This window comes from Arvicola amphibius, chromosome 13, assembly GCF_903992535.2.
Source record: "Arvicola amphibius chromosome 13, mArvAmp1.2, whole genome shotgun sequence".
Classification (NCBI taxonomy): domain Eukaryota; kingdom Metazoa; phylum Chordata; class Mammalia; order Rodentia; family Cricetidae; genus Arvicola; species Arvicola amphibius.
This window is the reverse complement of record NC_052059.1, coordinates 57,164,535-57,190,498: the sequence shown is the minus strand read 5'-3', so window position 1 is coordinate 57,190,498 and position 25,964 is coordinate 57,164,535. Positions and strand designations below refer to the sequence as shown.

Sequence of the window (25,964 nt, the reverse complement as noted above, 5' to 3'; positions counted from 1 at the left end):
TTTTTTTTTGGTTTTTTGAGACAGGGTTTCTCTGTGGCTTTTAGAGCCTGTCCTGGAACTAGCTCTTGTAGACCAGGCTGGTCTCGAACTCACAGAGATCCGCCTGCCTCTGCCTCCCGAGTGCTGGGATTAAAGGCGTGCGCCACCACTGCCTGGCTCGAGACAGGGTTTCTGTGTGTGTTGCCTGTCTCAAAAAGCAAAACAAAACAAAACAAAAAAAAATAAGGGGTTTTAGTTAGTATTGTGCTCAAAATTGATCAGTATGGGACAGATGTATCATCTCCCAATCTAAGAAAAATTGTGTATTTCCCCTCTATTATTTTTTAATGATTTGTGTGAGTTGTCTTCATTACGCTTTGGGCACCATGTGCATGCAGTACTTGAGGAGGTTAGAAGAGCATCAGATCCCCTGGAACTGGAGCTGCAGAGGGTTTTGAGCCGTGTGGTGGTTGTATTCATCTGCATAGCTATCTCTCTATTCCTATTCTTAACCTTTTCTTCTGCCTCTTTCTCTTCCTCCTATTTGAGCCAGAGTTCTCACTATGGAGTCTAGAACTGGCTATGTAGTGATCTCTAATTCAGAGAATTGCTTTTCACTTCCTCCTAGGTGCTGGGGTTCAAGATTTGCACCATATTATTTATTTTCTGTTTTTGTTGTTAGTTTTGCTTCTCCAAAAAGGGTTTCTCTATATTCCTGACTGTCCTGGAACTCACTCTGTAGACCAGGCTGGCCTCGAACTCACAGAGATCCGCCAGCCTCTGCCCCCCGAGCCCTGGGAATAAAGGTTGACACCACTTTATGCTTTCATTTTTGCTTTTTCCAAGTTTTCTCTGTATAGCTCTTTCTGTCCTGGAACTCACTCTGTAGACCAGCCAGTTGAGTAACTTCAGTTCCAGGGGATGTAACACCTTCTTCTGGACTCGACAGGCACCAGGTACACACAATATACATACAGGCAAAACATTCCTACATGTAAAATAAAACTAAAAGAAATGTCGTATTTTCTAAAATACCCTCATAGGCCTCTGAGAGTAACATGATATTTTGGAGACATCTCAAAGCTATATGTATATTTATATCAGTCAGCTTCTACCTCTTTATTTTTTGGATTTTTGAGGCAGGGTTTCTCTGTGCAACAACCCTAGCTGCCCTGGAACTAGCCCTTGTAGACCAGGCTGGCCTCGAGCTCACAGAGATGGGCCTGTCCTACCTCTGTATCTTATATAACACAATAGCTCATGTTTGACTGGAACTCATTATGTATCCCAGGTTGGTCTTGAATTAACAATCCTCCAACCTCAGCTTCCTTAGTGCTGGGATTACAGGTATAAGCTGCCATCATAACTGATTTAGACCCAATCCTAAATAATTAAAAGTAATTTTTCTCTTTTTGAGACAAGGTTTCGTATACCCCAGAGTGACCTGACCCTTGCCGAGTAGTGAAATTACAGGTCTACTGCCACACATGCTAATGCAGTGTTGCAAGACCAAACCCAGGACTTTTTGTGTGCTATGCAAGCACTCCACCAATTGAAACTGCATCCTTGGCTTGAAACAAGGTACAATTTAACACAAATGATTTAGTGGGTATTCTGACAAATGCTCTCACGCAGTAGCATCATTGAATGTATAAGTGTTCCCATGCAGAAGGAAGCATCACTTAGGTCATTGTTAATAAAGACACGGTTTCACAAGAAAAGCCCTGTCTTAGGGTTTTATTGTTGTGAAGAGACAAGACACCACGACCATGGCAACTCTTATATTTAATTGGGTCTAGCTTACAGCTGATCATGGTGGGAAACATGGCAGTGTAGTCAGACATGGTGCTAAGGAGCTGAGAGTTCCACATCTTGATCCAGAGTTTCTGAGACCTCAAAATCCACCCCTTAGTGACACACTTCCTCCAACAAGGCTACATCTTCTAATAGTGTCACTCCCTGTGGGTCAAACATTCAAACATGAGTCCATGGAGGCCATTCCTATTCAAACCACAAGCCCCAAAGGTAGGAAAAAAACAACTCATACATCCTAAGAATTTAATAGAAGATAAAAATTACTATCAGAAATCAGAAGCAAAAGAGAAAATTATCAAATTCAGAGTGATCAGGAACCTAGATGGCCATCAAAAATTTTAATTTGCTTATTCTTTGGGAAAATAGCCAATGATAGATGATGCTGGTGCAGCGGAAGGGCATGGAAAACCCTGGGGTCCAGGGTTGGGGGAGGCTCCGGGAGTTGCTGTAGTGCTTGTGGCTGTGGTCCAGGCTTCCAGGATTGTGGAGGTGAAGCCGAAGACAAGGAATAGAAACACATCACCAAGCTAGGCTGTCTAGTCAAGGACATGAAGTCTGTTGTGAGATATTTGTACACTGTCTGAAAATTATGTTGCTGTGATTGGTGTAATAAAGAGCTGAACAGCCAATAGCTAGGCAAGAGAGAAGAGGTGGGATTTCAGGCAGAGAGAAGTCAGAGGGATGAATTTAGAGACATCAGGGACACCAACGGAACAAGTCAAACATACATGGCAGGAGAAAAAAACCAAGCCACGTCATAGAATGTAGATGAATAGAAATAGAAGAGCTAGTTTAACAGTATGTGTGGGCTGGCAGTCCCAACAAGAAAGCTTACTACCAAAGTCCTTGGAGATCTCGAGATCTCCCTGTTCTCCCTGCCCATTAAGGAATCTTAGATTACTTTTCTCCTGGGTTCATTCCTAAAGGATGAGGTTCTAAACATCATGCAGGTGAGGAAACAGACTCAGGCTGGCCAGCAGACCAGGTTCAAGGCTTTTGTCACTTTTTTTTAAAAAAAGATTTATTATGTATAGTACTCTGTGTGTGTATGCCTATATTCTAGAAGAGGGTACCATGTGGTTGCTCGGAATTGAACTCAGAACCTCTGAAAGAGCAGGCAGTGCTCTTAACCACTGAGCCATCTCTCCAGCCTGTCACTATGTTTTGGGGACTACAATGGTCATGCTGGTCTTCTTAAGTGCTCCAAGAAGGTAGTGGCTGCCACCCAAGGGGCCATCACCTTGGCCAAGGTTTCCACTGTTCCTATGCAGAGAGACTACTGTGGGAACAAGATTGACAAGTCCCACATGATTCCATGAAAAGGTGACAGGTCACTGAGACTGTGCTGGTATGTCTCATCCCTGTTCCCAATGGCACTAGCATCGTCTCTGCTCCTGTACCCAAGAAGCTTCTGATGATGGCTGGTACTGACTGCCTAAAATCAGCCAGGGGCTGCCACCCTGGGCAACTTTGCCATCTCCAAGACCTACAGCTACCTGACCCCCAACGTCTGGAAAAATACTGTGTTCACCAAGTCTCCTTATCAGGAATTCACTGGCCATAGTGTGAAAACCCATATCAGAGTCTCTGTCTGTCCCAAGCTCCAACTATGGCTACCACATAAGGGTTTTCATACAAGAAAAAAATACAATGAAATTAAATCTTGAGAAATTTTTTTGAGATTCATAATTTTTCAAATTTCATACATGGAATATACTTTCACAGGAAAAAGTATACCACTGAAAAGTTAAATATACACACACATTTTTGTTTTGTAGACAGGGTTTTTCTGTGTAGCCCTAGATGTCCTGGCTTGCTATGTATACCATATACCAGGCTGGCTTTGAACTCACAGAGATCTGCCTGTCTTTTGCCTCCTAAGTGCTGGAAAAAAAGGCGTGTGCCACTACCATGCAGCTACACACACAAACATATGTATCTTGTATTCATACTAACATAAAAATAGCTACATATTCTTTATAATTATAATTCTCATATAACAAAAGCTAAAACATTTACAGATTAAATTGAAAACGAAAAATATAAAGCCAATAAATTCAAATTACCTTTATTTAGTGTAACAAATGAACTGATTTGCACAAAGAGAAAAACATTAAAAAAAAAACACAAGAATTTGGTTTACTAGCAAATAGCTGTAGCTGCAGATTCTATTCTGTTCTTAAACTGTTTGAATTTTTTTTTTTTTTTTTAGTTTTCCAAGATAGGTTTTTGTTTTTTTTTTTCTGTGTAGCCCTGGCTGTCCTGGAATTTGCTCTGTAGACCAGGCTGGCTTCGTAACTCACAGAGATCCACCTGCCTCTGCCTCCCGAGTGCTGAGATAAAAGGTGTGCACCCCCACTGCCTGGCCTGAACATATTTCTTTAACAATGTCAAAAATGCTTATTATGTATGTATCTTGTATTCTTTGGCTCTTGGGCCATTAAGTGGGAGTCCTCTGAGAACAACTTTAACAAGGTGAGAGCCCACATAGTAACAAAACTCAAACTGCTTTTAATTATCACTCCAATTGCCTTTGCATCTGGACAGGAATATTTTTACTACTTATTTGCTATTGGACATACTGGAGATGAACCCCTGTAAGAGTTTCACTTAAGAGTGCCACAGTGTAATGGTACTGGCTCCTGGTACTAAACTTTTCTGGGTGATGCTGACACTGTCATGTCTAGAGCAGACAGGACATTATGTGTACAACAGCAGCACACCATTTTCCCCATCTTCATTAAGTCTGTGGTCTGTAGCGTCATCGGTTTTACTTTCCAAGTTAGATTTTAACTTTGAATACTTAACGCTGTTGTTGACGTGCGTTTCACTTTCTTCATGTTTACTAAGAATATGGGATAAATGCTGCCAATCTCTGCACCCGTTCTCATTTCTCAGTTGATTTTTCCCTTCCCCAAACAGTCTGCAGTACAGGCAGAACACCGCATCTTTAGAGGCTGAGTAGAGCAGCCAGGACCTGCAGGCCTTCTCACCGCTGGGAAGGATCCGTGTGTAGTACGCTTCGGAAAACTTCCTTCCCGTGTTGTCCTTTGGAAAATGAAAATTTCTTATTTGAGGTGGATCATTTTTGACAAGACTATCACGTTGTTTCATATTCAAGATCCGGGGCCAGGAGCCTGGATCTGAAGATAGCACACCTGACGTACCAGAGTCTGAACTCCCGTCTCCCAGGTGCTCTTGAACTGTATCAGGCACTGCTGTCACAGGGGCTGAGTTCACATGTGACTCCCTTGATGTGTCTAAGCTACTTTCTGCTGCAACTTCTATTACCTCTGAAATCTTCTCCTTTTTTTCTGGTATTTCTCCTATTTTTTCTGAAAGTGTACTTGATTCATATAATCGTCTTTCATTTTCTTCTCTGACAGCATTCCTTTTTCTGTTTTGTAAAAGTGATATTTTTAATTTTGTTTCCATTATCTGTAAAGAAAGAGAGATTACCATTTTATTGACATTTAAAAAACTGAAATACAGCCGGGCGGTGGTGGCGCACGCCTTTAATCCCAGCACTCGGGAGGCAGAGGCAGGCGGATCTCTGAGTTCGAGGCCAGCCTGGTCTACAAGAGCTAGTTCCAGGACAGGCTCTAGAAACTACAGGGAAACCCTGTCTCGAAAAACCAAAAAAAAAAAAAAAAAAAAAAAAAAAAAAAAAAAAAAAAAAAAAAACACCACTGAAATACAGAAATAAGATAGGCATTGGCTCACGGTTAGCTATCAAAGAAGTAAGGTAAACCAAGGTCTGCACTCAGTGTACAGAGATACATGAAGCAGAGCACTCATACTGCCAATCTAAAAACAAGCAGAACTAGGCAGAGCACACCTATCAGGAGGCTGCAACTGACAGACAGAAGTGGAACCATCACAGGGACGCAGTGAAAAACAACGAAGTCACTACAGCTCTGGTGGGAATTTCACAATGTGCTCTGAATTGGGAAAGCAGTTTGGCAATTCATCTGACACTGTTGAAACATTATCCATACAGATGAGGTATATTAAAAAAAAATAAGTATAAAGCCAGGCAGCGGTGGGCAAGCCTTTAATCCCAGCACGTGGGAGGCAGAGGCAGGTGGATCTTTTCAGATTGAGGCCAGCATGATCTACAGAGTGAATTACAGGACAGCCAGGGATATGTAGACACACCCTGTCTTGAAAACCCAACCAACGAAACAACAAACAAAAAACTAAGCATAAACTGGCAAAGACAGTAAACACCTTAAATCACAGCACTAAGGAGGCAGAGGCAGGCAGATAGTGTGTATTGCTTTTGAAGAGGGCCTGAGTTCCCAGCACCAATGCTGTACAGCTAGCTCCTAAATGCCTGTAACTCCAGCTCCAGGGGATCTGATGCCTTTTTCTGACCTCCATGGGAACTGCTATCACATGCACACAATCTCTCTCTCCCTCCCTCCCTCTCTCCCTCTCTCTCTCGCTCTCCCTCTCTCTCTGTCTCTCTCTCTCTCTCTCTCTCACACACACACACACACACACACACACACTAGGGGCAGGGCTGGAGAGAGGCCTCAGCGATTAAGAGCACTGGCAGCGCTTTCAAAGGTACTGAGTTCAATTCCCAGCAACCACATGTTGGCTCAACCATCTGTAATGAGATCTGGTGCCCTCTTCTGACCTGCAGGCACACACACGGGAAGAACATTATGTACATAATAAATAAATCTTTTTAAAAAAAAAAAATTAGGGCTAGAGAAATTCCATCAACAGTGGCTGCTCTTCCAGAGGATCTGGGTTTGATTCCTAGACTCACATGGTAGCTTCACATCTGTCTGTAACTACAGTTCCAGAACCGCCAACATTCTTTTCTGGCCTCTGAGGGCATCAAGGATACATACGATGCACAAACAAACATGCACGCAAAACACCCATGTACATGAAATAGTATTACAGAAACAAATGAAACAAGAAATTACCTCTTTATATTCACTGGCACAACTCTGGCAGCAGAAGCTCTTTTGCTGACCCGTAATCAGAACCTTGTGTCCAGTATTCTTGGGAATATACTTGCCACACTGTTCACAGCAGTTCATTATTAGACCATTAGTCAATCTGTATTCATTAAAGCAATTGTTACTACACAGTTTATGTGTTACACTGTTAATACTGATTTCATGACGAACCTAAAAGAAAACAAAATTTCTTAAGACAGTATTTTACAATTTATTTGCCCTACAGTATTTGAATCTTTTTAAAAATATTTGGGAGGTGATGAAGGGAATCATCATCCATGCGTAAAATGGAGTCTGTGCCTTTAGCAGTAAGGTGGTTCTAAAGCTGTAACTAAAATAAATTTATGTCTTTCATTTGAATGGCCCCCAGTTACTCAACATCAGATTTAGCTACTGAGGATAATGTAAAACAAAGGACTGCCTGAATAATACCTGGCTCCTCGTCTTCAACATGTATCCAACTATTTATTTACCCCACACATTCTTAGGATCTGTTGCTTTCTTCACTGTCCTTAAATTACTGAATTACAATTAATTCCACAGAAAGAAATGTACTTTCTACACTATGAAAATGGTGTATATCTATCTCTATATGTAAGTATTTTTTGAGAGAGACAGGTCTCACTATTATATAGCCTTGGCTCTCCAGGAACTCACTATACGTAGAGCAGTTTGGGCTCAAATTCAGAGATCTGCCTGTTCCTGTTTCTCAGATGATGAGATTAAAGGTGTGCACCACTACTCAGTGGTAAATCTTTTTAATAAACAGAATTCTAACATCTTATAGTTTTCCAACCTAAGAATCTAGAATCTAGATATCATGTAGATGACAGAGTTTACAGTGGTACTTAAGACCCAGCATTATGCCTATGAGCCTAAATAATAGTTGTATAAAGAGTCAGACCTCTCCTAACTTATTGCACATGATACATCTTGACTTCGTAAAAGCGTCTTTTCTGAGATCCTGGTAGTATTCACAGGGAGACAGAGATGCAGTATAAAATTCTGATGAGGACTTGCTTGACTCCACTGGAAGAATAACGGTTGCAGTCTTCATAGGAGAATCTCTGCAACACAGGGGAAAACAAACGTCTTAAGATACCATGATTTAAAATCCACTCTCAACTTTACTTCCACTATTCCCTAAATAATACAGAAGAAAATTCAAGTGTAAACTCTTTAGAAATGCACTAAAGGCCAGGGAATGTTGGCAGACGCCTTTAATCCCAGCACCTGGGAGACAGAAGCAAGCAGATCTCTGTGATTTTGAGGGCAGTCTTGTCTCAGAGCAAGTTCCAGGAGAACTAGGACTTCATAAGGAAACCCTATCTTGACAAAACAAAACAAAACAACAAAAGCACTAAAATTCTTAGCATTCTAGAAAGTTTAAAAAATGCTGCTCATTGGGGCTAGAGACAGCGTAGTGTTTAAGGGCAATGGCTGTACTGGGTGGTGGTGGCCCACACCTTTTATTCCAGCACTTGGGGCAAGTCAGGCAGATCTCTTTTGAGTTGGAGGCCAGTTTGGTCTACAGAGTGACTTCCAAGACAGCCAGAGATACATGAAGAAACCATCTTGAAACCCCGACTCCTCCCCAAAAAAGGGTACTGGTTACTCTTGCAGATGACCTAGGTTTGATTCCTAGCACCCCCATGGTGGCTCACAACTGTCCATAACTCTAGTTCCAGTGAACCTCACATCTTCTTTGGGCCTCTGAGGGCACCAAGCATGCACGGAATATACTTAGACACAGGCAAAACACTCATACACATAAATAAATTCTTAAAAAAACAAAAGCAAAAGCAAGCAAACAAACCAAACCGCTGGCAAGAAAAAGCAAAACCAATGGTGCCAAACAGATGGCTCTTGGGTGCATGTACTACTGTATAGAGAACCTAAGCCTCCGTGGGGCAGTTCAATACCACCTGTTAATCCTAGCTACTGGGTGACGCAACATCTCTGAATTTTGGGGCACTTGTACCTACACACCCACACACACTTAAATTTTTTTGTCTTTATTTTCGTTTTATATGTATCGTTATTTTGCCTGCATGTATATTTATCACATGGATGCAATGCCCATTGGGGCCAGAAGAGGGTGTTGGATTCCCTGGGACTGGAGTTAACTATAGTTAACCTGATGCTGGAAAAATCAGAGCAGCCAGTACTCTAAAGCACTGAGCCATCTCTATAGCCCCATGAAAATAAATTTGAAGCTGGCGGTGGTGGTCCAAGCCTTTAATCCTGCACTCGGGAGAACAGAGGCAGGTGGATCTCTGTGAGTTCACTATGTGCGACCAGCCTGGTCTACAGAGCAAATTCCAGGACAGGCTCCAAAGCTACAGAGAAACCATGTCTCAAACAAACAAAGTAATATATATAAATATATATTTAAAATATATATTAAAATAATATATATAAACAATATATATATTATTAAAAAAATAATAAAAAAATAAGCGGGGCGGTGGTCATACACCTTTAATCACAGAGAGGCAGACAAAGCTCTGTGAGTTCAAGGCCAGCCTGGTCTACAGAGTGGATTCCAGGACAGGCATCAAAGCTACACAGAGAAACCCTGTCGCAAAAAAACCCCAAAAAAACAAAAACAAAAACAAACAAACAAACAAAAAAAAAAACAAAAACAAAAACAAAAAAAACTAAAAGAAAGGGGGGGGCAAACGTAGCACCTAAGAGAAGGGTACTAAGCACCCCAATTTTTAAAAACCTGAAAATGGGGCTTGGGGCTGGAGAGATGGCTCAGTGGTTAACAGTGGTGGCTGCTCTTCCAGAGGTCCTGAGTTCAATTTCCAGCAACCAATTGGTGGCTCACAGCATCTACAGTAGCATCTGATGCTTTCTTCTGGTACAGGCAGACAGAACACTCATATACATAAATAAATCTTAAAGGAAAAAAAACAACTTGAAAACATCTCTGCAACACCTACTAGTCTAGCTTACAGTTATACCCAGAGTATTTATTCATATTGGTGGCATTACCCACATGGAGAAACGCTGAGGTCTGCTTACTTTTTACATGCTACATTCCGTGTCTTTCGAGTCCGCCTATGAGAGAAAGAAGAAAGGCAGGTGGTCGAACAAAAGAGGTGAGCTGATCCTTTCCGTTGATAAGCTGTCTGCCCCTTCTGTAGAGGATTTTTGCAGTTTGCACAAGTGATTTTAACAGGTTTAGTAAGATGCTGGTTTGAGGGCTGGAAGATCTGTTTAGGAAGTGAGGCCACTGGTGATAAAGAATCCACCCCTTGTTGTTTCTGGTTACGAGGAAATGATGCTGACTGGGAGATCCAGGAATCTAAATCAAAATGCGTAGGAAAAAGTCATAGAATAAATAAAAATACACATTAGGACACATTTGAATTTAAGGCTTTAAGAGACTCATAAGCATGTGGTTAAGGTAAAATACTTTGACAACCAATCCAGGATTCCTCCTACTGTTTAACTGGGTACGAAATGTTTCCCGTTCATTCACCTGTTTCCACAATTGTCTCCATCTGGTGGATACAGGGCCTACCTGGTAGAGACAGGGGCTAAGGGAAGGGCAAAGGTTACAGCACTATAGCCTGGTTCAAGCTCCTGCTCTCTGCTGTACCGTAAGAAGCAAGTGTTATCCTGTATGGTGGCATAACCTATAATCATAGTGTGATGGAAATATAACAAAAAGGAAGACCACAAGATTAAGGCTAGCCCGGGCAAGACTATCTCCAAAAGCAAGCGTTACAAGCAGCTGCCTCTGGCTCCTCCAGCTTTGGAGCTACTTGTCATCTTTCCCTGCTGTGATGGACTGTATTACCTCAAACCATGAGCCAAAATATGTCCCTCCTACCTCAAGCTGTTTTTCAGGTACTTAAACACAGCTATTTTTTAAGGTAATTAATAAAGAGATAGCCCAGAGGTTAAGAGCACTGGCTGCTCTTCCATAGGTCCTGAGTTCAATTCCCAGCAATCACATGGTGGCTCACAACCATAACAATTGAGATCTGGTGCCCTCTACTGGTGTGGAAGCATAAATGTTGGCAAAACACTATATATAATAAATAAATGTTTTAAAAAAATAAAAAACATAAAAAAAAACAACTTCTTAGCCGGGTAGTGGTGGCTCATGCCTTTAATCCCAGCAGAGGCAGGTTTATCTATAGAACGAGTTCAAGGTCAAGCTCCACAGCTACGTTTTGAAAAATAAAGAACAACATCAACAACAACAACAAAAAACAAAGAACAACAACAACAACAAAATCTTAAAAATGTACCTAATACAAATTTGAATTATCAGGAATATTTTCTTTTATCAGCAAAAAAAAAAATTCCTCTGGCTAGCCTTTTCTGTTATATACTGGGATTATACCTAATTCCCTAGTGCTGTAAGGAATAAATGGAATACATAGTCAGCTGTAGGGTAAATAGAAGTTACACTGGGATCACTTCCTCTGCTTACTTAAACTTAAATAGCCAGCCAGATTTAAGCAGCAGCAGGAAAAAAACAGTAATTTTAACAAGATTTGTCATTGCTAAGGCTATGGGGGAAATAAAACTCAACTCCCAAAATAGTTGTGTTTTGTGGACTTACTGATATTTAAGGAAAGCACATTTTTATATAATTAGGAAACAAGGATATCATTTTTTAAAAAAACTTTTATTTTATGTGCATTGGTGTAAAGATTCCGGGGAACTGGAGTTTCAGGCAGTTATGAGCTGTCATGTGGGTGCTGGGAATGGAACCCAGGTCCTCCGAAGAACAGCAGTGCTCTTAACTGCTAAGCCATTTCTCCAGCACTAAGAAACCATTATTATATTGCCTAAGATGATAATTTATCTGATAAAATCACTTTGGCACATACATAAAGTGTGTACAATTTTACAAGGTAAATATTTAAATACCTAAATAAAAACTTCTGGCTGGGTATGGTGCTGCTGAGGCCAACATGACTGGCTGAGATCTAGGACAGCTTCAGTTCCATATATCCTATCTTTATTAATTTACCGACTGGGAGAAGGGAGAGGGAGGTATTAGTGTTTCTATTCTATTTGAAGTCTTAGTCAAAATTTCTTATGCCACATGTTCGGGATGCATTTTAAGACCAGAAGAAGCTGTCTTAGTCACTGTTCTACTGCTGTGAAGAGACATTATGACCAAGACAAGTTGTTTTTTTTTTGTTTTTTTTTTTTTTTTTTTTTTTTTTCGAGACAGGGTTTCATTGTAGTTTTAGAGCCTGGCTTGGAACTAGCTCTTGTAGACCAGACTGGCCTCAAACTCACAGAGATCATCTACCTGCCTCTGCCTCCCAAGTGCTGGGATTAAAGGTGTGCGCCACCACCACCCGGCTCCAAGACAAGTCTTTTTTTTTTTTTTTAAAGATCAGGACCTCTGGAAGAGCAGCCAGTGCTCTTAACCTCTGAGCCATCTCTCCAGCCCCAAGACAAGTCTTATAAAAGAAAGCATTTAATTAGGTGCTTGCTTACAGTTTCAGAGGATTAAGCCCATGAATATTATGGGAACCAGACAGGCATGGTGCTGGAGCAGTAGCTGAGAACTTTATATGTGGATCAACATGCAGCAGGCATAGAAAAAGAGCCTGGACTCAGACATTTCCATATAATATAACCAAGGGAAAATGGGTACGATGGTGCACTCCTTTAATTCCTGCATTTGGGAGGTAGAGGGGTGTGGATCTTTGTGAGTTTGAGTCTCTCCTATTCTATATAGTGAGTTTCTGAACAGCTAGAGATATAGTGAGACCCTGTCTCAAAATCAAAAAACAAAAACCACACTACACACTATACACTATACACTACACACACACACACACACACACACACACACACACACACACACGGGAAATTAAGACTTAGAGGTTAGACAGTTCATCCAAAAGTTTAGCAAGCATTAGAATCACTGTAAAATCTGTGGCCATTTCTTCCGCTGACTGAATTCAGTTAATCTGGCTATCTAGTTTGCTCTAGAGATTGCAAGATTCCATTTCCCATATGTTAGGATTTTAGGGAGGCTGCCACGCCCACTCAGTTTTTATGTGGAGTCTAAGCATCTGAACTACAGTCTCCGTATGTTTTAATCTTTTTTTTCTTTTTTGAGAGCGTTTCTCTGTTTAGCAACCCTGCTGTCCGAGAACTCACTTTGTAGACCAAGCTAGTTTCGAACTCACTAAGATCCACCTGCCTCTGCTTCCCAAATACTGGGATTAAAGGCATGCCCCACAACCGCTCCTTAGGCAGCAAGCATTTTACCTATGAGCTATCTCCCTGCTGGATATTTTATTAGTTTTTATCTTATTCCTAATTAAGTTTCAGGAGAGACAGGAATTACCTAGTTACTAAAAGCATAATGTATTTGAATCATTACCACAGGAGGGATGGGAGGATGAGGGAGGAGAAACTGTGACTGGGGTGTAAAATAAATAAATTAGATAAAATCATTAACATAGCTCCAAGTGTTTTTAAAGCAAGACAAAAACAACACAAGGATGACAAAAAAAACTCTATAGATTTCTTTTGAAGGCAACAGAATCCCACCATGCAGCCCTGGCTGGCCTCAAACTTGCTATATAGACGAGGTTGATCTTAAGCGCAGAGATGCACCTGCTTCTAGGTCCCACTGCTGGAATGAAGGCCTATGACACTGCACCTGGACTTTTTCATCAGTTTCTTTAGATAAGGCTGCACGTGACAACAGCTACCCATGAAGTGGGTGCTAGGATTACAGGTATGCACCATGAACCTAAGTTTGAGTTGTTAGGTCCTTTACTTTTTAGTTCTTAAAATTCAACACCTCAAAAAAAGCACTAAATATCAAACCCCAAATTCGTCCCCACCTCAGCCTCTTAAACCCCACATACATAACTTTAGAAAAGCCCTAAGAGTTACTGATTCAGCCCTTAAAAACAGTTAAGACATACATTACTTTAGATTTTACAAAAACTAACCTCTCCGAATTGCAGGTACAAAAGACTTCAGAAGTATATTAAGTAACATTATCTTCATCTGAAAGCCAATAAATTTTTTTATATAGAATATAACAGATATGAGTTCTAAAAGGAACAGCTATGGGAGCTGCAATGGCATATCTAATAAAATGCTTGTCCCACACTTTACAAGCATGAAGACCTGAGTTTGATCTCCAGTACCCATGTGAAACTAAATAAAACAAATCAAGTGGGAAACAGAATAAAACAAATAAACAAAACGCAGGCCAATGAGATGGCTTAGTGGGTAAAGTCACTTGTAGCCAAGCCTGACAACTCGAGTTGCATACTCAGATCCCAGAGAGTAGGAAAAAACTGATCACTGCAAGCTGCCCTCCTGACCGCTGCATGAGCTGTAGCAAACATGCAAACACACACAAACACACAAATCTAAAGTTTTCTTTTTAAATTAAACCAGTAAGCCAGGCAGTGGTGGCGTATGCCTTTAATCCCAGCACTTAGGAGGCAGAGGTAGGCAGATTTCTGTGAGTTCCAGCCCAGCCTGGTCTACAAGAGCTAGTTCCAGGACAGGCTCCAAAGCTACAGAGAAACTCTGTCTTGAAGATAGTAATAATAACATTATATATATACATACACACACATATACACAAATAAATAGATTAAGCCAGTAATGGTGGCACATACCTTTAATCCCTGCACTCAGGAGACAAGAGACAGGAGGATTTCTTTGAGTCTGAGGCCAGCCTGATCTACATAGTGAGCTTCAGAGCAGCCAATGATTACATATTGAGACCCTTAAAGACATTTTTTTTTTAAGGTTAAAAAGAAAAGAAAAAGATCTCTGAGTTCAAGGCCAGCCTGGTCTATAGAGTAAGTTCTAGGATGGCCAAGATTACACAGAAAAAACAAACAAACAAACAAAAAAAAGCATTCATCTATAATCCCAGTGTTTGGAAGACAGAAAAACAGATCACTGGGGCTTGCCAGGTAACCAATCTAAGTGAACTGGTGAGCTTCAAGGTCAGTATAAAAAAAACTATTTCAAAAAATAAGGTAGAGGCCAACAGAGGAAGACAGCCCTGACCTCCAGGCACATTGAGTAGACTCACAGAAATCTAAATGTACTCAATACAAGGCAAATAATACCACTTACTGCTTACCAGGGTTGGGATGTGCTGCACATCTTCCATTCTGGAGCGCATCTGCTACATCCAGCCTACCAGGATTGAAAGGTCCTACTCCAGGCTGGGTCTGTGAAGTTAAAGACGAGGATGTTTGTACATTAACACTAAATCCTTGAGTGACATCTCCCAAGTTGGTACAGTGATGTACAATCTTTACGTTCCTATCTCACCCAGCGTCTAAAATTGTAACATTAGAATTAGTAGAGTCAATTCTGTAGTGATACTATTCGTACCCATTCCTGAATTTACCTTACTTCTTGATAGACTGGAAATGAAGAAATCCAAATTTTTGGTACTGTCTTTGTTTCCATGAGGTCCCCATTCAGTAAAATTGGTAGGATTTTTCTCCTCCCCTCCATTTATTTCTGTGTCCCCTTCATCATCAATAACAATTGTTTCACATATATTTCCCTTCTGAGAAGTTAAATCTCGTAAAGGAGGAATTATGGAGTAATTTCCTTGTGGATTTTCATGTTTTGAAGATGCAACTACAAAGTTTCTTTCCTCAGCTACTGCTGGAGCACAAATTGGAGGCTGTATCGAATCAACAAACACAACATCATCATCTTCCACTGGTGAGCTTCCAGATGCACTGACTGAAGAACCCACATCTGTGAGGTGAGCTGCCATGGCCAACTTTCCTAGGAAAGCATGAGCCTGAACTGTCAACTGATCTTCCCGCTGAGTCTTTACTCACACGGAAGAATCTGTAAGAGACAGAAAAGAGCATTTTCACTTTACTGCAGTAATAGCACTGATAAGATTGTAACAAACAACTCAAGTGATACTCATTCAGTTTTCCTGTTCACCACTTTGTTAAATTCTACTTCTTTCTGGTGTTTGATGGGAATTATGCAATTTGATACTAACCATGATCACTTTATGCTACTCTCGACTTACAACAAAAATAGCCTAAGTTTCTTTAAATTTAAAATAAAAAAAAAAAATAAAATAATTTAAATTTAAAATAAAAAAAAAGATTGCTTGGCAGTTAGGAGTTTCTATTGTTCTCTTACATAAGACCCAAGTTCGGTTTCCAGCACCTCTATCAGGAGGCTCACACCTGCATTTAATTCCAGCTCCAGGGGTTCTGACACCCTCTTTCTAGACTACATAAGCACCTACATCCACAACTGCATATGTCCACACAGACACACAAGTAAAAAAATAAACTTGAAAAACAAAAAAAAAAAAAAAATGTATCAGCCAAGCATGGTGGCACACACCTTTTTTCTTATTTATTTATTTATTTATTTATTTATTCATTCATTCATTCATTCATTCATTATGTATACATTATTTTATCTGTGTGTATGCCTGCAGGCCAGAAGAGGGCACCAGACGCCATTATAGGTGCTTGTGAGCTACCATGTGGTTGCTGGGAATTGAACTCAGGACCTTTGAAGAGCAGGCAGTGCTCAGCACTTGAGAGGCAGAAGCAGAGGCAGGAGGATCTCTCAGTTTGAGGCGAGTCTGGTCTATATAGCAAGTTCCAGAACATTCAGAGCTAAACGAAGACACTGTCTCAAAAATAAAAAAAAAAAAAAAAACAAAAACAAAAAAAAAAAAAAAAACAAAAAAAAAAAAAACAACCAAAAAAAAAACCCTGAAACCAACCTAACAAGAAAATAAAATTATTCCAGAAGCTGGAGAGATGGCTCGGTAGTTAAGAGCACTGGGCTGCTCTTCTAGAGGACCAAGGTTCAATTGCCAGCACCCACATGACAATTCACAACAATCTGTAAATCCAGTTCTAGGGAATCCGATACTTTCACACCAATGCACATTAAATAAAGTTATAAATAAATTAAAAAATAAAATTCCACTAAATACCAACAGCTGAGGTGTTGTAGTAAGACCGTTTGTTCGTTTCTTGGCTGCCCAGCAGCTCAGACCCAAAATAATCACACAGAAACCGTATTATTTGCAATACTGTTTGGCCAATAGCTTAAGCATATTTCTGGCTAACTCATATCTTAGAAATTAACTCATCTCCATTAATCTGTGTATCACCACGAGGCTGTGACACCGAACTTACTGAGATCCACCTGCATTTGCCTCAAGTGCTGGGATTCAAGGCAAGCACCACCACTGCCTGGTTCAGAAACCTTTCTTTTATTGAGATTCTCTACTAAATGATGCTTCTAGTTTGTTGACATGAAACCATTTACTCTGCTCAAAAGAGAAAAGTTACTGTTTGACCACTTGGTTATGTCACACTGAGCAAGTTACTACATCTCACTGAATTAAGTTTTCTGTATTATAAACAAAATGGGGATATAAAACGAGATTATAGCTTAATATGTTCCAAGAATGATGTTAGAACCTTATACATGCTAGGCAAGTGCCATATGCCTAGTCTACATCTCCAGCCCTAGATATTTTAAATCTTGACGGTTACTGTTCTCTGATTTTATTTTTCCAATAGAAAATTTTACCTATAAACAGTAATATTTTTTAATTAATAGGATACCTCGCTAATAGATGATAAATGGAAGATTCTGATTTTTTTCAACATAGTGAAAGCTGCCATTAAAAAATGAATGAATCGGAGTTTGTGTGGTGCACTTCATTGATCCCAGCGCTCAGAAAGCAGAAGCAAATGAATCTCTGAGTTCAAGGTCAGCATGGTTTACGTTGAGAGCTTCAGGACAGCTTAGGACTACAGAGATGCTGTCTCAAAACAAACATACAAAAAAAATGAGTTGCAGCATTAGGAAGGTTGAGAACCACTGACTTACCAAGTTCCAAGACAGTTAGGTCTAGATAACAAGATCTTGTCTCAAAAAACAAAAAAAGCAAAAAACCATGAAATGGTAAAGTCTCTAAATGTATACTGGCAATGTATAGGCAAATACTTAAAAATTTCTATCTCATGAGGTCCAAAGGAAACTGTGGATCCATGATTAACAAGTGGCCCCTCCAAGCATACCAAAAACGTCTGCTGACCTCTGGGCTTTAGGTTTCTGTGGATCCTCTCTCCTCTAACCCTGACCCCACCCTAAACTTTACCTCATGGCCTCCCATCCCAAGTTCTCATATGCCCTCTTAGTCCCGTCTCTTTGGTCCCCCTCTAAGTCCATGATACAGACCATTCTGAAGGCCCTGCTCTGGACTATTCCAGATGCCTCTGCCTGTACTGTCCTCAAGGCTACAATAAAAACCTTCTCCCTCAACCATGGAGCAGTCACATCCTCCATTCATTCAATGGGAAGTTTTACAGTTGTTTAGACTTTGGGTCAATTTAATTTTGTTTTGTGGTGCTTTTATATGAAAATTAAAAAAATAATAAAATTGGCAAATGTTCTCCATCAGATGGGCCTGTAGGCAAGTCTGTAGGGCATTTCCTTGGTTGTTGAACAATGTAGGAGGGCCTTGCCTGGTGTGGGTGGTGTCACCCCAAGGGCAGGAGGTCTTGGGTTATAGAAAACAGGCATGGGGAACAATCAAGCAAGTAGCTAGAGCTTCTGCCTTTAGGTTCCTGCACCAGTGTCCCTTCCTGATGAACTGTAAATGTAAGATAGAATGAGAAGAGAAATGTAGTTGGTAGCAGCCTGACTTGTGAAGTTTCAAAGGGAAGCAAAGGCTGACACAGTCATTTTTTTCCCCTCCTTCCTTTTTTTGGTTTTTTAAGACAGGGTTTCTCTGTAGCTTTGGGGCCTGTCTTGGAACTAGTTCTTGTAGACCAGGCTGACCTCGAACTCACAGAAATCTGCCTGCCTCTGCCCCCCCCCCCCAGTGCTGGAATTAAAGGAGGGCGCCAGGCTCTCTGTCTAGCTTTTAAAAATGGAGACTGAACTGTGTGTGGTGGTGTATTCCTTTGATCCCAGCACTCACAAAGCAAGGGCAGGAGGATTTCTGAGTTGGAGGGCAGTCAGATATATAGAGAAAGTTCCAGGACAGAGAGGGCTACAAAGAGAAACCCTGGTGGGTTGCTAGAGGAGGTAGGAAGGAGACTGGGGAACTAGAGAGGCTCAGCAGTTAAAAACACTAGTTATTCTTGTAGAGTGGAGGGGGGGCGGGTAGACCGAGAATTCTGTCTGATACTATACCCTACATCGGGCAGGGGCTAGATAGATAGATGTTCAGCAGTTAGGAGCATTTGCTGCTTTTCCAGAGGACCAGCATCTGCTTCCAGCACCCAACTGACCCTACTCGCAAATACCTGTAACTCCAGCTACAGCAGATTCAACACCTTCTTCTGGCTTCCTCAGGAACACAAAGACAACACACACACACACTTTTAATATTTTTTTAAAAATAAAAAAGTTATGTCTAACAAGTACTACATGAGAGATCACAGAGGCTGGAGAGAAGGCTCAGGGGTTAAAATAATTGGCTGCTCTTCCAAGGGTTTAAGTCCCCACAACTCTAGAACAGCTCACAACCTGCTGTCTAGTTCCAAAGGATCCCCTGCCCTCTTCTGGTCTCCCTGAACACTGCATCCAAACGGCATAGACATACAAGCAGAACACTTTTACATGGGAAATAAAATCTTTCAAGAAGGAAAAGAACTGTAATTCGCTAATCTGCTCTTCCTCAATCTTAAAACATTTGTCAGTAATTTTTTAGGTATTTAACTTTTACTTTAAAACCTCATTTTAATGAATTGGAGCTTAGTCTCATTAAAGAATTCTAAAAAAACAGCAGCGTTAGGAGTACTTACTTACAGATGTGTCTCTTGACACAGATTGCACTGGCTCGGCTTTCCGGCCAGAGACCACTCACTCAAGCAGCATTTTTTCGAAGTAACAGAAAAGCAAATCTCATATGGAACAGTCTATCCTAGTAAGTTTAAACAGGAAAGCTACCCAAAATGACTCACAAAGGAGATGTTTTCCTTGCTTCTGTCAAATGCTTCACCAGATTGGCTTGAAGGTTCTAGAATAAGAGAAAAAAACCAAAAAAAAAAAAAAAAAATCCTTTAGCACCAATAGCGAGGAGGTAGCACCAACCCTGACCACCAGAGGAGGAAGTAAAAAGGTGAAATCATTCCAGAGCTATTCTAGCAACCTTTTCCAAACAGAGATCAACTACTAAAAAACTATTCCTTCCAGTTTCAGAATTAGGAAGAGTGCACAGCTGCGCAGAAGGATAAGCGCGTCCTCCAAGCCAGCAAGAGATTCGAATCCTATTTCTCCCAAGTCCACCCTGCGTCACCGCCATCAATTAAGTACCAAGAAGGTGGAAGGGGTTCAACAACTGGTTCCATTTGCCGCAAGCACTTGCCCGGGACCTAAGATTCCTACGCCTCTGGAGCCCACGACAGGCACCAAGTCAGACATAAGAAATTGCTCCACTAAGACTAGAAGCTGCTGCACAGCGCGGTGGAGAGGAGCGAAAGAAAAAACGCCACAGGACTTAAGCGGCTCCCCCACCACAGAAAACTTGGAAGCTAGATCAGACAGACGAGGTGAGAGTGCAGCCACTAGGCGGGGGGGTCTAACGGGCTCCTCACCCGATTGCCCACCCGCCCACGCGCTCACCCGCCCGCTGCACAAAAAGGAAAACACCCCGAGACCTCTGGCCGCCGCCACCCCCACCCTAAGTCCCCCGCGCCCCAGCATCCGCCCCACCCACCCGCTCCCCCAGCCCCCAGCCTTCGGGTCGCACGCGAAGCCGCCCGGGACATGAGCGCGGCCCCCAGCGCACCCCGAGGCCCCAACGCAGCAGCGGCGACACCGGCCGCCGCGGGCTGCTAAGCCCGGGTCGGTGGGAGGCTCCCGAGGCTGCCCTCACCCATCTCCGCCTCCCCAGTCGCCCCCGCCTCTGCCTCCTCCTCCCGAGGCTGCGCTGCTCCCAGCCACCCCCACTCTCCGCGGCCCTCGACAGGAAAGACAGCGGGGATAAGCCTCACCCGGTTCTGGCTGCAGCTCCGCGGAACGAACCTCCCCTCCCCCGGCCCACCCCGCTTCAGCGACACGCACAACTCCGCTCGGTCCAGTCCCGGCTTTAGCGCTGGTGAGGAGGAGGTAGAGGAGGCGGCGGCACGGCGGAGCCCTGGGAGGCCCCGCCCTCCGCACGCTCATTGGCTGCTGGCGAAGGCGGCCCGGAATGCCTCGGGCATGTCTATTGGCTCCGTCGGCCTTCGTTCAGGACCCTCCTAGGTGAGGTAGTCAGACCGGCTGTCCGTCAAAACCGGGCCACGCCCTCGTGCCTGCCGTTCCCTCACCCCCCCCTCACCCCGCCGCCAGCCTCGGGCTCAGTCCTCCCTCCCTCCCTCCTTCCCTCCCTCCCTCCCTTCCTCCTTCCCTCCCTCCCTCCCTCGGTGCCCCCGCCCCGCCCCCACTCGCCGGGTCCGCCGGGGTCAGGAGCCCGAGAGGCGAGGCCCGAGGTACGGATCGCCGCGCGGCCTCGGGGCGGGGGAGTCTTCGTCGAGGCTTCCCGCGGGGCCGGGATCGGGCCACCGGGCCTCGGCCTCCAGACGGTCGCCGCGGTCCCCCGCGACTCTGCCCGAGGAGCGACGCGGCCTCGATGCCCCGGCGTCCTCCCTGTCCAGGTCGCCAAGACCCGGGAGACGGCCGAGCCCCGCAGTGCCTGCGGCGGGCCGAGGGGGCGGGCCGGGCCGCGGCTGCAGGGGACTGGCGCGCTGGCGGCCGTGCGGGCGCTTCCACCTTGCCTCGCCCGTGGGAATGGTCCCCCACCTCCGCCATGGCTGCGGCGGGAGGAGACGTCGTCCTCCATTTTGTGGGATCTGTTGGGACAACTTGGTGCCCATCAGAACCGAACCCCGTGGGGCCGGGAAACTTGGCGCTGACAGCCCTGACCGCGCTCTGCCATCGGCCGTGCCCTCGGCGGCTAAGGGCCTGCGCGCCTAGGTTGCGGCCGGGCCACACGACGGTGCGCGCCCCGGGTACCCGGGCTGTCCGGGCTCGGCCGTCGGTGCCAGGCAGAGCGCGCTCTCCCGGGCCTGCCCAGCGCCTGTGCCCTACATTGACGGGGCCTGGGCCACCGCGCCTTTCGCTCCTCCTGCCCGACGTGGCCCCGTGGGCAGCGACCCTCGACCGGGAGCCCGGCCGGGCGCGTTCGGAGCGGAGCCGCGGGAGGGCGGCACGAGGGTCTTTTGTTCCCAGTCTACAACTACGTCTGCTGCAGATGTCATGGTGCGGGATTTCCAGGACTCCCTGTTAAAACCTAGCAGATGAACCTCGCCCTGGCGGTTTGTTGGGATTACAGCTGATGCTGTTGCATTAGATCGAAGTAATGGGTGATGGACCAAGTTGCTGTATGATGTGCGAAAATATATAATTCTTTTTTTATATTTTTTTATACATAATGTTTCATTAACTAGCATAGTCTGGCCTCAAACTGTAGATCCTTTTCCTGCCTCTGGAGTGTTGGAATTGTAAAAATTACACCACCGCTGTTTTGCTTTTGCCTCAGATACGATTTCAAAACAAACAGATCCCACATCACGGGACAACCAACATTCAAGGGGTGGAAGTGGCAGGATCAGCCAAGGTGCCCTGGGATACCTGGCATTGTCTCATATACAGGAAGCTGGGGAGGAATGCGATAGAGAGACATCTCAGCAGTTAAGAGTGCATACTGCTCTTAGAGAAGCAAACCAGAGTTTGCATCCTCCTGTGGCGTTTTCCAAGTGCCAGCAACTCCAGTTCCCGGGGAGCCAGTGCCCTCTACTGGCCAACCTACGCACATAGGTGTGTGCATACATACAATCACGCATTTATTGGATGCATACTTTCGACGTTTAAAACACATGTCCAATTCCCCCCTTTTTTTTCTGAAGTACCATAAAAGCACATTTATTCAATAACAAGCATATAAACCTCTAAGTCATGTTCTTGTCTATGTAGTGATGGGAGAGCTAAATAAGCCTTTCTAATGCTTTACATCGTGGACATTCCCAACATCAGCATTTTATTAAGTCTTCAACGACTGTTTGAAAATAAATGTGATAAAACATTTCAATAATTGCTGAAGATGATAACTATCTTTTTATGTTTAGGTATTTGGAAATACGAAGCTGTAGGTACATTAAGTTGATACACAAAAGCTCCTTAGATTTGGAGAGATTTAATGTTAGGTTTGCCAGCTACAAGTTGTGTATTTTCTGAAAATCCATCTCCGCAATATTTAGCATTAGTACTATTAATAATTAAACGTTAAAGTATGTTTTCCCCAGTAATGACAAAAATAACAACTGTTCCTTTAGTATGTTGATATGTTGAGTTTGATGCTACTATAGAAGAGTGCCACACACAGTAAGTTAGAACTACAGGAGTTTATTTGACTAAGGGATTGCTGTAGGAATTCCTACAGCCATAAGGGATTGCTGTAGGAATTCCTACAGCCAGTAGTAGCCTTTAAGTTACCTGCCTACACGGGTGTGGCCTTTTATCACTATAAATTCCTAGGTAAAGCACATGTCTGGCCTCTCTTCCAACTGCAGTATTCAGTTGCTGTTCCCCCATTCAAGCAGAGAGAACTGTAACCTGTGAGTCTACCCCTAAATAAATAACACTCTATGGTTCTCAGTTCTGAGCTAGTCTGGGAAGTGTCCATCTTCACCTGGCACCATGTTGGGCACCAATTGTGAGAGGCGACCACTTGTTTCCCAACCACCAGGCAGCTTAGACCCAAAAATAATCCCACAGAAGCTATATTTTTTTTAAATCACTGCTTGGCTCATTAGCTCTAGCTTATTGGCTAGTTCTGATGGAGGAGGGTCATCTGTCTATGTGTTACTTTTATTGGTTAATAAAGAAACTGCCTTGGCCCTTTGATAGGACAGAAAATTAGGTGGGTGGAGTGGGCAGAACAGAATGCTGGGAAGAAGGCAGTGAGGCAGACGCCTCAGGCAGTCGCCATGCTTCTCCTACCCAAGACGGACAGTGGCTAGAATCTTCCCGGTAAGCCACCACTCTATGGTGGTACACAGATTATTAGAAATGGGTTAATCAAGATGAGAGAGTTAGCCAATAAGAGGCTAGAGCTAATGGGCCAAGCAGTGTTTAAAAGAATACAATTTGTGTGTTGTTACTTCAGGGCATAAGCTAGCCAGGCATGCGGGAGCCAGGCGGGACGAAAAGCAGGCCTGCCTGCAGCTCCTACTACATAGCTCTTTTCTTATATATATATTGATTTATTTATTATGGATACAATATTCTGTCTGTGTGTATGCCTGCTGGCCAGAAGAGGGCACCAGACCTCATTACACATGGTTGTGAGCCACCATGTGGTTGCTGGGAATTGAACTCAGGACCTTTGGAAGAGCAGGCAATGCTCTTAACCTCTGAGCCATCTCTCCAGCCTCCATGGCTCTTACATATTAATTTAACCCATCTCCATTAATCTGTGTATCACCACGAGGCTGTGGCTTACTGGATAAAGTTCCTGCATCTGTCTCTGGTGGAGCTACATGGCTTCTCCCTGACTCTGTCCTTCTTTATCCCAGCATTCAGTTTAGTTTTCTCTGCCTACCTAAGTTCTGCCCTATCAACAGGCCAAGGCAGTTTCATTAATGGTAATCACAGCACACAGAGGGGAATCCCACTTAAATGGATTTATTTATTTATTTTTGGTTTGTCAAGACAGGGTTTCTCTGTGTATCCTTGACTGCCCTGGAACTCACTCTGTAGACTAGATTGTCTCGAACCCACAGAGATCCACCTGCCTCTGCCTCCCAAGTGCTGATGAAAGACTTGCACCACCACTGCCTGGCTAATGGTTTTAGAGACTGGAAAATTCAACAGTGAGCCATATCTGGTGTGCAACTCTTAAGTGTCATAAGTGCTAGACAGAGACGGCAGGAACTGAGCACTACAGAAACTCATGTCCATAATGAAGCCACTCCTTCAATAGCTATTTGACTCAGGATTTCTCTAGCAATCCACCTAAAATGGTAGAATGCTCATGATCCAGGCATCTCTCAATGTCCTGATTTACTTGGAAATCTCAGCAGCAGATAAAATTTAATATATATTTTGGAGGGAGCATTCAAAGTGTAATGGAGATTTGAAAATCTGGAACCATGTTTTCCATTACTGATAAGTGATACTTTGATAAATTTAATGTCAGTTGGTGCACACTTCTTTATTTCCAGAACTCAGTAGGCAGAGGCAGACATATATCTGTAAGTCTAAGGGTAACCTTATCTACACAGTGAGTTCCTGGCTCACAAGAGCTACATAATGGACCCTGTTTCAAAAAACAAAGAAAACAAGAGTCACAAAACTTTTTAAAAATCACAAAGACTCTATTAGAGAAAACTGCAGAGACAGTATGATACAGCTAAATTAGACTGAACTTTCCATTAGCAGTCTGCATTTAGAATCTTTTGTGTGTGTTGATGTATGTCCATAGCACCAACACTTGGGACCATGAAGCAGAAAGATTGTGAGTTCAAGACCTACCAGGGTTTCATAAACCCTGTGTCAAAAGGACAAAAACAAATTAGAAATGTATAAGATAAAATTTTCACAGTAAGCCCCAGGCAGAAAGGCACTTGCTTGCAACCCAGACCCTTGAAGACTAAGGCAGGAAACTGGAATGCTGATGTAATACCTGTGCAAAGGAATGAGTTATTGTTTCAAAAATAAAATATGTTTCCTCAGTAAAATACTGAAATGTTACAAGAGTTAAAAGATAGCAGTTAACATAGCACATAGACAAGAATTTTGGAGATTATGTTTATTAGACATCGCAGAAGTAAGCCCTGGAGTTGATGTGCGACAACATTAATAAAGAAAGTTGTAGAGGATTTTCTAGAGTGAATGAACGACACAGTTCAGAATGGAAGCACACTTAATTCAAAATAGGGTAATTAAAAGCAAATTCCTTTTCCAGGACAGCCGTGATAGCATCAAGTGACCCTGCTTCAAAAACAAACAAACCCCAAACAAATCTTTACAACCATGTCCAAATGGCAGACTATCCAAGACAAAGGAAGAACTTTGTGCTTTGATACAGGGCTCTCCCTGTGCAGCCCAGGATGATGTGCAACTTGTGGTACCCCTGCCTCAACCTCCCCATTCTAAATTGACAAGCGAATGTACCACACCAAGCTAAAAGAGATAGGGAAGAAATGA

At 43.1% G+C, this 25,964-nt stretch overlaps 1 protein-coding gene across 8 annotated transcripts; it reads right to left on the bottom strand.

The window, feature by feature from the left end:
• Positions 1 to 3,740: 3,740 nt before the first annotated feature.
• Positions 3,741 to 20,914, bottom strand: Zmym5 (zinc finger MYM-type containing 5). Of its 8 annotated transcripts, none has more exons than XM_038310642.1 (9): positions 20,771 to 20,914; positions 19,739 to 19,794; positions 17,387 to 17,586; positions 15,163 to 15,620; positions 14,890 to 14,980; positions 9,804 to 10,086; positions 7,678 to 7,840; positions 6,738 to 6,944; positions 3,741 to 5,232 (listed from the first exon to the last, which is right to left on the bottom strand). In XM_038310642.1, the coding sequence occupies exons 4-9, from the start codon at positions 15,541 to 15,543 to the stop codon at positions 4,495 to 4,497; spliced, it is 1,863 nt and encodes a 620-aa protein (XP_038166570.1). In that variant the 5' UTR covers positions 15,544 to 15,620; positions 17,387 to 17,586; positions 19,739 to 19,794; positions 20,771 to 20,914; the 3' UTR covers positions 3,741 to 4,494. The 8 variants fall into 8 exon arrangements, with proteins under 8 accessions (XP_038166570.1, XP_038166571.1, XP_038166572.1 ...); XM_038310643.1 differs by lacking the exon at positions 20,771 to 20,914 and adding an exon at positions 20,566 to 20,595; XM_038310644.1 differs by lacking the exon at positions 20,771 to 20,914 and adding an exon at positions 20,091 to 20,396.
• Between the last annotated feature and the right edge of the window lie 5,050 nt (positions 20,915 to 25,964).